This window comes from Phyllostomus hastatus, unplaced genomic scaffold (genome assembly GCF_019186645.2).
Source record: "Phyllostomus hastatus isolate PE091 unplaced genomic scaffold, TTU_PhHast_1.1 phas_contig_98, whole genome shotgun sequence".
NCBI classification, from domain to species: domain Eukaryota; kingdom Metazoa; phylum Chordata; class Mammalia; order Chiroptera; family Phyllostomidae; genus Phyllostomus; species Phyllostomus hastatus.
Window position 1 is genome coordinate 5036394 of NW_025333999.1, and position 13900 is coordinate 5050293.

Consider the following 13900-nt stretch of genomic DNA (forward strand, 5'->3'; position numbering starts at 1 on the left):
GTCAGGCTCTGCCTTGTACGGTCAGGGAGAAGGTAGCCTGGAGAGGGCGTGGCCATGCCCAGGGGCACACTGGGAGAGCACAGACGAGATCCAGGTCTCCTTCCTCCCATCCACCAGACTGAAGGCAGAAATGTCTCATCCCAGCAGGTTCGACTCAGTGACATGTGTTTATTCCCAGAGTCCAGAGTCTACAGTGGGGTGAGGGGTCACCCTTCCCTCCTCTGGCCCTGCTCCTCCTGCGTGGCGTCCTCAGATGCGGATGTGGAAGGTGCTGTGTGCAGAGAGGAAACGAGTCAGTGTCACCAGGCGGGAGGGGGGCGGCCCTCCGGCACCTTCCTCCCTGACCCTCCTGCCAGGAGTCCCCTAGCAGGCCAGGCATCACAGGGAAAGATGGAGCCTACTCAGGAAGCCCCAGGCTGTAGCCCTCAGGACCCCGCCCCCCAGCCGGGGCTGGGAAGACATCTCTGAATCAGTTTACATCTCGACTTGCTGTAGGGCTCTCAGTGAGAGGTGGCTGCCTCTCTGGGCCACTCTGGGCCTCTGTGTACTCCCCTGTGAAATGGGGATGACAGCTGTCCCTCCTTCACAGGGGCTGTACTGAGGTCTGGAAGCAGGACACACCAAAGGTGCACCACCATCCCACTACCATTATGCATGTCTCCATCTGCCAGGAGACCAGGCCTGCCGATCCAGGGCAGGGAAAGGGGAGGCCTGTGCGGGGAGGGACACCACTAGTAGTAACCAAGGCACAGTTACTGAGCACCTACTGTGGGCCAGGTGTGGCTCTAAATTCACTCCATGTACTAACTCAGGGGCCAAACAATTTTCCTGGAAAGCACCAAATAGTTGATATTTCCAAATTTGCACAGTGACTAACTCTGCCTTGTAGCTCGAAGGCAGCCATCAGCCATATGTGCACAAAAGGGCGAGGCTGTGTGCCAGCAAAACCCCGGGTGGGCCCAGAAATTTCCGTTTCATATCACTTTCATGTGCCCTGGAGTATCACTACTCTTTGAGTATTTTTCTAACCATTTAAAAATGCAATTTTTTTGCTTTTGCAACATTGCTTTTTTATCAGTCCATTTCTTTAGAAAGGTTTTTAAAAAGATTTTATCTATTTTTAGAGAGAGGTGAAGGGAAGGATAGAGAGAGGGAAAGAAACACTGAAGTGCAAGAGAGACATCAATGGCAACTGATTGGGCCTCTCAAATGCCCCAACCAGAGACCTGGGCCACAATGCAGGCATGTGCCCTGACTGGGAATTGAACCAGTAACTTTTCAGTTTACAAGCTGGCACTCAATCCACTGAGCCACACCAGCCAGGGCTAAACACACCATTTAAAAAACTATTCTTAGCTCCCTAGAGGTACAAAAACAGGTGGCAGGCCACTGCCTGTACTAACTCATGTAACCTTTGCCCTCCACCCTGCAGTGGGGGCTCTGATTCTGCCCAGGGCTGCCTAGTACAGCTGTTCACTGCAAAGTGTTCAGGCAAGTGAGGGCCAAAGTCCATCCACGATCCACTCACCCAAAGTGCTGTGACCACCCCCAGGAGGTGCCCATGGGGTTCCTAATTATCCCTGTTTTAAAGATGCAGGGACTGGAGCCAGGGAGGTTGGAAAAGTTCCCCAAGACCACACACGAATGAATGCAGGGACTGTCACAAATGGAGCCCATGATCTAGCTCTATAAGGTCCTCCCTTCCCCACACGTGGAAATGGACTGAGTGTGCGGCAAGGAGTGTCACCTGAGGAAGTCGGGCGCCCGCAGGATCATGTTCTGGAAGTCTTCCAGGGACAGCCGCCCATCGTGGTCCCCATCGGCCTCATCCAGAACTTTCTCACACACCAGGGTCACCTCCTCGGCACTCAGCTCCCCCCGAGTCAACTTGGTCACCGTCTGCTCCAGGTCCCACATACAGATGTAGTCATCATCGTTAAAGTCTGCGCGGTGGGCAGGATGGGGATGTGGGTGAGCAGGCAGCAGGTGGCAGGCAGGCTGGGCCAGCGTGGGTGCATCTTGTCCCCATGTTACAGAGGAGGAAACTGAGGCACTGGAGGGAATCCAAGACCCTCAGAGAAAAGCTGGGTCTTTCTTTGAACTGGGCAGCAACAAGGTCATTCATTTATACATTCAACGAGTATTTACTGAGCGCTGTGGTAAATTTTCGTTTATTTATTCAAGTATTATTGAACACTTATTATGTACCAGGCACCATGATAATAACTGTTTTTGACTCATCCACTCAACAAGTATTGATTGCGTGCCTACTGTGTGCCAGGCACTGTGATACATTTTCATTTATTCATTCAAGAAGAATTTATTGGGCACCTGCTATGTGCCGGGCACAGTAGACAGATGGTGAATCAAATGGACACTGTTGCTTCCCTGGGTCCCCTTAGAGAGGAAGTCAGTAAGAAGTGAACAGATCAATGAACAAGGAATTAAGCAGCATCATCCCATGCTAAGAGAGGAATAAAACGGGGGTGGAGAATGACTCAGGGAGGGGGCTACTTTAGACCAAGACTTCAAGGTGAGAAGGAGCCAGGGGAAAGATGTTCTGGGCAGAGGATACAGCAGAGGCAAAGGCCTGGAGGCAGAGTCTGGTGTGCGGGTGAAAGAGCGAGGCCAGTGTGGCTGGAATGGAGCAAGCAAGCAGATGCGGTCGGGAGGTGCGGGGTGGGAGGAGCACTGGGCCACGCTGGGCCTTGAAGCCCTTGGGGAGACACCGGGACAGCAGGGTGGCCCCTGGCCCTGGGGCTGGCCTTGTTTCCACCCCCCACTGCACAGCCCCCACCCCAGGCCCTGCACGCACCATAGATTTTAAAAGCATAGTAGGCTTTGAGGTCACGGGGAGCCATTTCGCTCATCACAGAAAACATGTCCAGAAAGTTGTCCAAGGTCATGTGGCCATCCCCGTCCTCAGAGAAGACCTGGGCAATCCTCTGTCGGAACGGGTTGTCCTGGGGACAGGAAGCAGGGCGGCCATCCCTGACTAGGGTCTCAGGCTCCATGTGGTCTCACTCTCAGCACTCACCTTCCTGGGACCCTCCAGGTACCCCCCACCAAGACTGCCTCCCTCCCATGATCCTCAGGCAGGACTGTAGGCACCATTACTCTCTGCCACAGTGGTCTGGGTGGTGTTGTCCCTACTTCCAGTTACAGAGGCAGCCACACGACCTGGGTGAGGACAAGCAGATTTCTATTCACCTGGCAACTGTGATTGGCTCTGAGATAGACGTGTGACTTCAACTGGCCAACCAGAGGCTGCCCTGGGATGTTTTTGAAAAATTGGGATGAAGGGACCTGCTTTCTGCTGGTTGTAGAACTGACAGGAGGAAATCTGGTCTCTGGGGGTTCCCATCACCACCTCAAGAAGAAGGGCTGATTGAGACTAAAGCCTCTTCCTGAGAGGAGCTGAGAGATAGAAGGAGATTCCCAAGCCCATTCTCAGGGCCCCTGGTTCCATCTGTACCTGATGCTAGCCCTGACCCTGGAGTTTTTGCTCATGTGATCCAACCTATTCTGTCCCTCTTGAATGAGGTTCTTGTACCTTGTGATACAATAGTCTCTACGCACAGTCACTCACTCCACAAGTCCCCTCCAGAGGCACTAGCCACATGCTGAACATCTAGCTGAGAAGAACCTGCATTTAGCTGCTCTGACTATGAAAAGAACTAAAGTTCCCTGAGCACTTGCCATGAAACAGGCCTTGGGCTAAGCCCTTTGCCTGCCTTATCCTACTGCATCATCCCAACAGCCCAGGGTTTGAATCCTGTCTCTGTAACATCCTGGCTGTGAGGCCATGAACTTCAGTTTTCTCACCCACAAAATGGGAATAATTGCAGCCCTCACCTCATAGGAATGCAGCATCGCTACTCTGTTCTCCCTGCCTGCCCCACTGCCTAAGCATACCTTCAGCTCAGGCATGCTGCCAATGAGCTCGTAGGGAACCTTCACATCAGGACAGCTGGTATAGTCGAGGGGGACGAGCTGGGGGGCCAGGTCCTGGTAGCGATAGAAGAGCCTGGTGTAGGGATGGACACACCGGGAAGGTTTGGGAGATGATGGGAGGGAGGGGACTTGACCCTCCTCTCTCACTTGCAGCTGCTTGCTCCATACTGAAAGATGCTGGGTCCCTAACCCTCAGCCCTGGGCCCAGCCTTCAGGTACACAAGCACCTCTATCTCCCTGGTGTCACACCCAAGGTAGAGAGAGTGAGTGCCCCAGAGCTCAGGGGGACCAGAGTGAGGAAAGCAAGCCAAGGAGGAGGAAAGACTTCCCAAAGGAGAAGGCATTGGTGCTGGGGTTTGAAGCATGAGCAGGAGCTCAGCAGGTAGATGGGGCTGGCAGGAGTGTGCTTCAGGTGAGGTCATTTCACAACAAGCGTTTAGAGAATCTGAGCCAAGCTATGATTCTGAACATCATCACACTATTGTCAAGACCATGCTTCTAAAGACCCCCGTCCTCACATTTTCCTTCTCCACCTCTGTAATGGGAAGCAGGGTTCCCTCAATGGGGCAGAGCCAATATTCAGGTTTTGAAAGGGTGACTGAAATGCATTTCAGAAAGCACCAAATGCCACGCGCACTACCTAGTCTGGGAGCCAGCTCGGCAGTCTGATGCTCACCTGGTGACGGCATACCTTCATTGCAGCATGCAGAGCAGCAGCCTTGTAGAGACCATCCTTGATGAGTTAGAGGTCCCCAAGACTCTAGGGACTGTCTCACATGGGGACAGGAGCCCCTGAGTCATATGATGACTAGAAACTTAACAAGGGAGTATCTGGAATCCAGTAACGAGTACCCAGTTCCTTGCTTGGGTCCCTTCAGGGAACGACCTGAGTTTGGGTTTCTGTATCGTGTTGAGCAAGTCCCTCTTCCCCTCTGAGCCTCAGTTAGTCTGTCTAACAAGCGAGACGCTTGGGATGGACGAAATGTCAGCCCTCACACTCCTTGGGATGTGGCCTATCTGCAAAGCTGGGTCAACCTCTCCTGTCTGAGCCTCGGTTTCTCCATCAGTAATTCGATCATCATGGCCAGGGTGACCCTGCGAACTGTCCTCTCCCAGACAATGGGGCTCACTCATGAAAGGTGTGCCCATCAATAATGGATGTCCTGTACCTACACAATTGGGCCCTGGGCCCCGATCACTCTGCAGCCAAACCCTGGCCAGCTTGGGTTTCACAGCTCCAAGTTCCTGGGTGGGGGCCTCCGGACAGGGGCACCAAGGGCCGATTGATGATGCAGGGTGCCCATCTATGCCATTGTCGCTCACACTAGGGGCTTGTGGCAACCTTGGGGCATCTCCTTGTTTGCTCCCCTTGATGGGAACCCATAGCCCAGAGCTGGACTCTGCCTCTGGGCTCTCTGCCTCCAGTCCCAGCCTCTTCACATTGGCCTCAAGGGACCTTCTAACATGCCAATCTGTCACTCCCCTGCTCACACGCTCTCCACTACTTCCTGCCATCCTTGGGAGAAAGCTCAAGCTTGTCAGCCTGGAGGCTTGACAATATGCCAAGATGTGACTTCTCAGCCTCCCCATCTCTGCCTCCACCTTCGGACCACTAACACTCTGCCATGAAGCATTGAGTTCTGGCAAATCATAAACATCCTCCAGCAATGTATAGAAAGTTGTTTGCAGGTCTTCCTCCCTCCCCCCTCCCCCAGACTGACCTCATGATTTCTTTCCTGGTGAAGAAGGTGCAGTCCTGTGGAGAGAGATGTTGGCTTGGCCCAGGCCCTGCCCAGGGGGGCCTCCTTCCTCCCCCCAGCACCCCATGCTCATCTCTCCCGATGCTGCACACGGAAACCCTTGCTGACTGCATATCCAGGGCCAAGGAATACTGTCCCCATTCCCCAGGCCAGGATTCCAAGGCTGCTAAACCCACTGAGTGCCCCACACATCACTCCTACCTGATATGCTTCCAGCTGCTCATGAGTGAAGACTGTCTGCTTGTTGCCCATGGTGAAGGTCACCACCAGGAATAGGCTCCAGGAGCCCCCAGTCGCCTCAGGGCCACACAGTTGCCAGGCTGCCACACACCAGTGTCTGGGAAAATCTCCCTGCCCTGGCTGTCACCTGCCCACCCGCCCCATCACCCCCAGCCTGGGTGAGACTCAAGTTACAGTCAAGCTCTTTGGCCAACAGCCTGAGGTATGTCCATGGCCACTAGGGCTGTGGGAGGTCACAGAGCCTCAGACCACATCTGCCACCACCTGGTGAGCCTGTGGGGAGGGGACACCTTCCAGAGACAGGAAGGGTGGTAGAAAAGCTGCAAGCATACCCCAACTCAAATACCAGGACTCTACTCACTAGCTGTGTGGCTTCAGGCAAGTCACCTGACCTCTCTGAGCCTTATTTTATAACATGCAAATTACTGTAGTACCTACCACATAGAGTTGTTCTGAAGATCTAATGGCTGTTAATGGAACCAAAAATATGGGACTTACTAATAAACAGACATAAAGTTTCAATCAAACAAGATGGATAAGCTCTAAGATCTGCTGCACATTATACTTATTAAAATCAACATTAATGTATTGTTGTACAGTTACATTTTTTGAAAGGATATATCTCATGTTAAGTGTTCTTACCACAATAAAATGAAATAAATAAAACAAACACCTCTCATACGATCCAGCACTTGCAGTCTTGGGCAGTCCCAAGGGACTGTCCCTTGGGCAGGGAAATGAAAGCTTATGTTCAAACAAAAGCCTGTAATGGATGTCTTAGTCACAACGGCCCCACCTGAGAAACACCCCATATTCCCTTTCCTCTTGGGATATAAGTTATCAATGGGGCAGTATTACCCACAAATGGCCAAAAATTGGTTTGGGGTGGGACTAAAAAGTGTTAAGATATTTCAATGGTTTATAGCCTTTCAAAGCTCCATCGACCCAGACAAAATCTTATTCATCAGTATTTCCTCTCATTAAATTAAGTTAAAATTGAGGTAGAATGTTCTTTTGAAGGGAATGATAATGAGAAAAAAGACTGAGAAATGCTGTCTTAAATGTATTTACACGCATTTACAATAGATGGTTTCATAGTGTGGTGACAAAAGCCAGGATGGAACACTCAGCTGAGGAGTACAGTTGTGCCTCAGTTTCCCTGCCTACAAAATCAGGATGGGCTAAGACTTAGACTCAAAGTAATACAGTGGTTGTGAGGGTAAATGAGATGATTCATGTAAATTCATATAAAGTGTTAGTTGTTATCATCATCCCCAATTTGGGAGGGAAGGGAAGGACAGAGGCATCAAGGCACTTTCTCCTAGGCACAAAGCTTCGAAGTGCTTTGTTGGCTGCTGGGTTGGCTGGGGGAGAATAGAATTCTCAAGTTGAGTCTGTTCTGCCCCTCTCTGAGGAGTTGATTCTGTCACGGACGGCTCCAAGAAGAAGCCGAGATTCTTTTCTTTTGGCACTCATCCAATTCTGGAATGCCAAAGGGTGAGCCTAGGGCTGGAGAATTGGGCAGTCGTTTGCTGCCCCCTTCAGGTAGACGTGGGAAATGCAGGCACCGAGACTTCTTTGTCCAATGTCGTTTAGTTTTGGGGATGCTTGCTTTTTTTTCTCTCTCCTTCATCCGCTATCTTCCTCCTTCCCAAAGTCCCTGGCACAATCTGGGCAACAGTAGTACAATTTAAAATGCATATTACCCATTGAACCCTCAAAATATGGCAATAAAAGAGACAGGATATCCAAATGCACGCAAAACACACAAAAAAGACTTCGGGCTTTAAGAAATGGGATTTGTCAAATTGGCTTCACTGGTCGCGGGTAGGGCCCCCAAGCAGAAAAACCGGAAGTGGGTTTGAAAGCCGGAAGTGTGTCAAGAAACAGAATGCAAAGGAGGCCGCAGAGCCCGGCTCTCCAGGCCCAGCTGGTAACCTAGAAGTGTGGCCTGGGTCAGATGCCAAAGGCGCAGGAACACCGCCTAGCTCGGCCAATCAAGACGAAGTGAGGCGGAAGTTCTGCCGGATGTAGTGTTCTCAGACAGGAAGTGAGGCAGTTTACCTACTGAACTGCGGACAGGTTCCATGGCGGCCTACGAGCAGGTCCAAAAAGGGCCCTTGAAGCTGAAAGGCGTCGCAGAGCTCGGCGTGACCAAGCGGTGAGTCTGAAGACCCCGCGGGAACTCATCTTCCGCCCCCTTAAGACTTTTTCCGAGACCCCAGGCTCTTGCTTTCTGACCCGACTTTACCTCATGTCCCTCATTCCTGTTCCCTCTACCCACCCAGGAAGAAGAAAAAGAAGGATAAAGACAAGGCGAAACTCCTGGAAGCCATGGGAACGAGCAAAAAGAACGAGGAGGAGAAACGGCGCGGCCTGGACAAGCGGACCCCCGCCCAGGCGGCTTTCGAGAAGATGCAGGAGAAGCGGGTTAGGGGGATGGATAGGCTGGGTGTACCCTGCTCCCTAGGCCTGGGTCTCTCGAAATGGGTGCTTAGGAAGGGCCGGGAGACTCGAAACCCGGACAGCCCCGCAAAGAGGTAGAGGTGTGATTGAAGGGAGGCAGAGCTGCAGACCCGGCTTTGGATTCCAGTGCTGCCCCTCATTTGCCCTGTGACACCGGGCCAGTAACTCACCTGGGCCCGTGCCTTAGCTTTCACATCTGTAGGGGTCAGGATAGTACTTTTTACTTTTGAAATGCAAGTAAAGCATTTCTTAACGAGGTCTGGTGTAAAGTCAATGCTCAGTTGATGTCAGCTGTTGATAGTAAATGGCCATGCTTCCTGCTGTAGGTCACTACAAAGTCTGTTTCCATGACAGCTTTGTTGTCAGATTCAAATATGTTTTTCAAGCTCTGTTAAATTAATTGTTTTAATACTAAACATTTAATAAATATAGGCAGTGGGGGATAGGAAGGATCAGCTTTAGACGTTAGCTTGGCCTGTTATGCTGGGGATTAGGGAATAATAGGTCTAGGTTCTCAGCTGAGGGCCGTTTTGTCCCCCTACTGACATTCCCAAGAAGTCTTTTGACAATGGAGACATTTTATTTGTCACAACTCAGGCTGTGGGCTCCTGGCATCTACTGGATGGAGGAGGCCTAGGATGCTGCTGAATGTCCTACAGTGGTTGAGACAGCGCCCCCTACAGGAAAGAATGATCTGACCAAAACATCAGTAGTGCCCAGGCTGAGAAACTAACTCTGTCTGGGTGATTTGTTTCAGTGACATTAGGAAAGTTTCCTCATTGCTCTCATGTCTAATTCATTCGTACCAAAAACAGAAAAAAGAGATGCACTGCCTTTGGCAAGACAGACCTGGGTTCCACTCTCTCTACCATTTGTTGGCGGTATAAGTCAGGGCAAGTTGGCTAACCTCCAACTTCAGTTTCTTCATCTGTAAATGGGGCTGATGTCCTCAGCTCATTGGTTTCGGGTGAGGAGTTAGCAAGTGAATGCACTCAAGTCCCTTCCTTCAGATCATAGGCAGAAGCTGGGCTGGGATGGTACTCTTGGAGCAGGGGGGAGATAGGGGAGAAGCTAATGCAAACTAAAAGGTCAGGTGGTAATAGTGGAAGCTATGACAGATACCGGGTTTGGGATAGATTTTGAAGTAAGAGCAGCATGATGGATTGGACGTGGGCTGGGAAAGAAGAATCAAGGATGACCAAAAATTTTGGCAGAAGCTGTGTGGATGAAGGTACCACTTAGATAGGAAGGACTGTGGGTAAAACAGGTTTCTAAGGGAAGGTATCAAGACCTTAGTTTTAGCCCTGTCCAGGTAGTTCAGTTGGTTAGAGCATCATCCCACTACACCAAGGTTGCAGGTTCAAAGATGTCAGTTTTAGAAAAGTTAAATTTGAGGTGCTTGTTAGAAATCTGAGTGGAGAATTCTCACAGACACTTTGATATCTGAATCTGCAGATTTGTGGAGATGGGCCCCAGATGGATATTTGCAATGGCTGTGGGACTAAACAGACTCTTATGAGCAGAGACAGTGACAGAGAGGAGGTCTAAGGTCTAATCTCTGGTGATTAGAGGGTGGCAGAGAAGAAATTACATGGAAGCAATCACATGGGAGCATGGGAAGGAGGAATACCAGGAGAGAGTGTGTTTGTAGCAGCCGAGGGGAGAAAGTGTTTCCAGGAGGAGGAAGTAATCAGTGGTCATATGCTTCTAAGAGGTTTTGTGGGGTGAAAACTGAGACCCTTAGTTGGCATTTGGAATGAGGAGGAAGAAAGAATCATTAAATGTAATATTGTATGGCAACTATAATTTAAAATAAATTTAAAGAGAAAGTTGGATTCGGGTGAAGGTGGGGAAAGGCAGAGGAGTACTAGAAGTGGCCCTTGGGAGATATACTGTCAGGGGCAACAGAAAAATAGGCCTGTAGCTGGACGTGGTAGAAAGTCAAGAGGAAATTTTTGCTGTTGGCATTTAAAACCAAAAGTCCTGTTCCTGGTTTTGTTTGACCCGGGAGAGAGAGATGAGGTGAATGAGAGAGAAGGGGAATATGAGCAAAGCTAGGTACAACTGGGCATTGCAGATTCTCTCGTGGAAGGTGTTTGATTGAGCACAGGGAGCACAAAGGCTGGATGGCTCCTGGCTCCTGGGTGCAGGGCCTTTGGGGTGGGCCTCTTGGTATCTCCAGGCCCTTCACCCCCTGTGAACTCTGGTCCTTATATTCTCCGTGTGTGAAATGGTGATGGTGACAGCACGGAAGACATCCTGGAACTTGGTGCATGGACTGGGGGACAGAAGGCAGAGCCCTGCCAAGGGCCTGGCTTTGGTAACAGCTGATGAAGTCAGTTTGGCCTCCTGTGAGGAGACACAGGCCTCATGTGGGCTCACAGCAGCAGGAAGAGAGGCAGGGATGGACAGGGCAGGCACTTCAGAGGGAGGGTCAGCTAGCTGGCAGCTGACTGGAGTCAGAAGAAGATGAGGCAGCAAAGGAGAAGAGGAGGGACAGGGAGCCACAGCCAGGTGGCAGCTCGTGGGTCTGTGGATTGAAGGCTCAGCAGGGTGGTGCTGCCGACCTTGCTTAGATGAGTCTGGCACAGTCAGACGGCAGCTGGGGCTGGAGGCCCGCCTGGGCTGGAACATCCAAGATGGTTTTGCTACCATGTGTCCAGTGTCTCAGTGCTCCTTTCATGGCCTCTCTCCCCACACGTCGTTTCATCTACCAGGTCCTTTCTTTTCAACGAGGTCATCAGACTTCCTGCAGGGTAGCTGACTTCCAAGGGCATGAAGCAGAAGATGCTGGGTCTTCTTAAGGCTTCAGCCTAGTACTGACGCTACATTCTGTTAAGTAAACTGAGTCACAGGGCCAATACAGAGTCAATGTGGCAGACAACTGCACAAGGCCATGGATACCAGGCAGTGCAGTTCCTAGCTGTACAGGGGTAGGGGTGGGCCACCAAAGTGAGGCTGCCACAGTCACCTAGCTGGTAAGTGTAGAGCCAGGTACAGCCCCAGGTCTGCCTGGCTCTGCATTCCACACTCAACTCTTACCACGTACCACTGGGTATCGGGAATGAGTGGTGGGGCAGGTCATGGGCCTGTTGTGTGCATAATCTAGAATCACTCACAAAAGTGGAGGATCTTGTGTCCCTCCTGGCACTGTGAGCATCAGCGGGGATACTGTCACTTAAGCACCTGCTGGGTGTCAGGCTCTTTGCTCATTTCTTATCCTTCCTCAAACCCCATCTGGTGCTTTTTTTTTCCTGCAAGATTGGAAATCTGTCAATTGCCCAAGGAAGCAGGAAGCACTTGTACAGCTCCTAGCTGAGTCTACCTAAGTTGGCACTAGTGCATTTCCTGCCTCTCAGACCAAAGGGCAGCTTGACCAAAGAGACTGACCTAGGTTTCTAGTGGGTTGTATTGTAGCCAAGGGTCCCTGTCAGACCAGCCTGAGTGGAGTTGTGGGGCTTGGGACCTCTAGCTGTTCTAGGTATAAGAGCCAGGCCAGCCAGGGCTCCCATCTTCTGTCCTGTGTCGAGCATGTGACTTACTTGCATTTCTCTCCTCTCTTCAGCAAATGGAAAGGATCCTAAAGAAAGCCTCCAAAACTCACAAGCAAAGAGTGGAGGTAAGTCTCACACCCAGTGGGGGAGTCTGAGCCACGTAGGTCCCAGCTGGGCCCAGAAGCTTAGAGCCTGGCAGAGGAGCTGTTGGCAGTGTCAGTGGGGAGGGATTTACTCAACTTCTCTGGGGTCACTGAAGGGAGAGGGCAGGGTTTAGGCGGCTGTGAGGCCTGGCTGGGTGGCTTTGAGAGGGCAGGCTCACTGAGGGGAAACAGGATGTGGAGAAGTGGAGGTGGATGGTGCCACATGTCCCTAGTGCTCTGCTTGGTGCCGTGATGACATGGGCTTTTTTTCCTTGGCTTTCCCAGGACTTCAATAGACACCTGGATACACTCACGGAGCACTATGACATTCCCAAAGTCAGCTGGACGAAGTAGTTTTCCTGCCCTGGGTATGGAGTGGCACCGAGGGGACATGGGAGGCCAAGCTGGGGTTATGGTTGGTGCCTTTAGCATTTTCTGGAAACATTCTTTTACATATACCTTTGCTTCCTCTGCTAAGACTGCTTTATCAAAACAGTGTGCCCTCATTTTGGAACTTGATTAAATTAAGACTATCCTTTTATTCTATTTCAGTTTCTCAGTAGCACATTGAAGATGAACCTTTTTAATTTGGATTGGAAATCATTGAGAGTTTATCCAGAGATTAAGGTTGTTTCTGTGTAAGTGCTACGGAAGTGTTTTTACACCCAAGTTGCATCTAACTCATTTTGACAGGCAGCCACCTATCCTTGCCTGGATGAAACTGACTCCAGAAAGAAGCTGCAGCATGCAGACCCCTACAGGGCCCTGCGTGGGCTGCCCTTCCAAGCTCCCTCTAGCCTGGGGCTCATGCTTTTCCACCCAGGGCCTGGGGAAGCCACTTGCAGCTTTGTGGCCTTCAGACTGCCTCCTGAGCTACCTGGCCAGGGATAACGATCACCCAAGGCAAGGATGGGACAGACACCTTGCCCCTTTCTGAGCTGAGCTGGTGGTGGCCAGCATGTAGCCTGTTCTCCCAGTGTCCCCATTCCAGACATGGCAAGTGGGTGTTGCCATGGCAGGTATTGCCAGTCAAGTATCGTGTTCTTTGTAATGGAACCCAGATACCAGCTGCCTCACTACCCTTGTCCCTGCGTTCCCAGCAGCCCCCAAAGCTTATTCAGAGTTGGCACGTACATTGAAACCTATTAGGTATTCCTGGCCTAAAGACACCTCGGGGTGATGGGACCAGCACAGAGCCCCAGCACAGACATATGGGTGCAGCCCAAGGGGAGGGCCCAGGTTCCAGTACTGGAAAGCCAGGGTCTTGGGGGGCCTGCTTGTCCCCAGTGCAGGAGGATCAGAGTGGGAGAAACGGTCTTCATTGACATAAACGGGGAAAAAAAAAAAACAGATTCAGAAGAGAATTCTAAGTGTTGGACTTGTGGCTATCTTATGTGATATGGAGAATAAAGCAAACCAGTTATTAAGTATAAGTCTGAGTGTTTTAAATTATAGGCTGTTTTATCACTAGAAACTCTGCCTTTGATACATATTGCACACAAAAAGTGTATACTGCAAAACGACCACTTGCCCTGAATTTGGAGAAAATTAGATGTGTTTCCACCTGTGGTTCACAATCCACCTAAGAGGTGACATACTCATGAGCTCTGGCTACTTTGGGTAGCCTCCCCTATCGCCTGGTGTAAAGGCACTTGCAGGTCACTTTTTTTTTAAGATTTTATTTATTTTTAGGGATAGAGGAAGGGAAGGAGAGAGGGAGAGAAACATCAATGTGTGGTTGCCTCTTGTGTGCCCCCTACTGGGGGTCTGGCCTGCAACCCAGGCATGCACCCTGACTTGGAAGCGAACCAGTAACCATTTGGTTCACAGACCAGCACTCAAT

At 50.9% G+C, this 13900-nt stretch overlaps 2 protein-coding genes across 5 annotated transcripts; one reads left to right on the forward strand and one right to left on the reverse strand.

The window, feature by feature from the left end:
- Positions 1-249: 249 nt before the first annotated feature.
- On the reverse strand, positions 250-5966 carry CIB3 (calcium and integrin binding family member 3). Of its 2 annotated transcripts, XM_045853478.1 has the most exons (6): positions 5916-5966; positions 5676-5710; positions 3916-4027; positions 2816-2963; positions 1748-1943; positions 250-271 (listed from the first exon to the last, which is right to left on the reverse strand). In XM_045853478.1, exons 1-6 carry the CDS (start codon positions 5964-5966, stop codon positions 250-252), a joined length of 564 nt encoding a protein of 187 aa, XP_045709434.1. The 2 variants fall into 2 exon arrangements, with proteins under 2 accessions (XP_045709434.1, XP_045709435.1); XM_045853479.1 differs by lacking the exons at positions 3916-4027; positions 5676-5710.
- A 1989-nt stretch (positions 5967-7955) lies between these two features.
- FAM32A (family with sequence similarity 32 member A) lies at positions 7956-13490 on the forward strand. Of its 3 annotated transcripts, none has more exons than XM_045853624.1 (5): positions 7956-8115; positions 8243-8384; positions 11986-12039; positions 12343-12425; positions 12610-13490. In XM_045853624.1, the coding sequence occupies exons 1-4, from the start codon at positions 8042-8044 to the stop codon at positions 12409-12411; spliced, it is 339 nt and encodes a 112-aa protein (XP_045709580.1). In that variant the 5' UTR covers positions 7956-8041; the 3' UTR covers positions 12412-12425; positions 12610-13490. The 3 variants fall into 3 exon arrangements, with proteins under 3 accessions (XP_045709580.1, XP_045709581.1, XP_045709579.1); XM_045853625.1 differs by having other exon boundaries at positions 12751-13490; XM_045853623.1 differs by having other exon boundaries at positions 12343-13490.
- Positions 13491-13900: the final 410 nt, after the last annotated feature.

Bases quoted from the DNA above. Each gene is read 5' to 3' on its own strand.
- CIB3 (XM_045853478.1), bottom strand. From the start codon at position 5,966: ATGGGCAACAAGCAGACAGTCTTCACTCATGAGCAGCTGGAAGCATAT. The intron at 5,711-5,915 runs GTAGGAGTGATG...CTCTCTCCACAG, and splicing joins AGCAGCTGGAAGCATATCAG to GACTGCACCTTCTTCACCAG. The intron at 4,028-5,675 runs GTCAGTCTGGGG...TCCCTACACCAG, and splicing joins ACCAGGAAAGAAATCATGAG to GCTCTTCTATCGCTACCAGG.
- FAM32A (XM_045853623.1), top strand. From the start codon at position 8,042: ATGGCGGCCTACGAGCAGGTCCAAAAAGGGCCCTTGAAGCTGAAAGGC. The intron at 8,116-8,242 runs GTGAGTCTGAAG...CTACCCACCCAG, and splicing joins GAGCTCGGCGTGACCAAGCG to GAAGAAGAAAAAGAAGGATA. The intron at 8,385-11,985 runs GTTAGGGGGATG...TCCTCTCTTCAG, and splicing joins AGAAGATGCAGGAGAAGCGG to CAAATGGAAAGGATCCTAAA.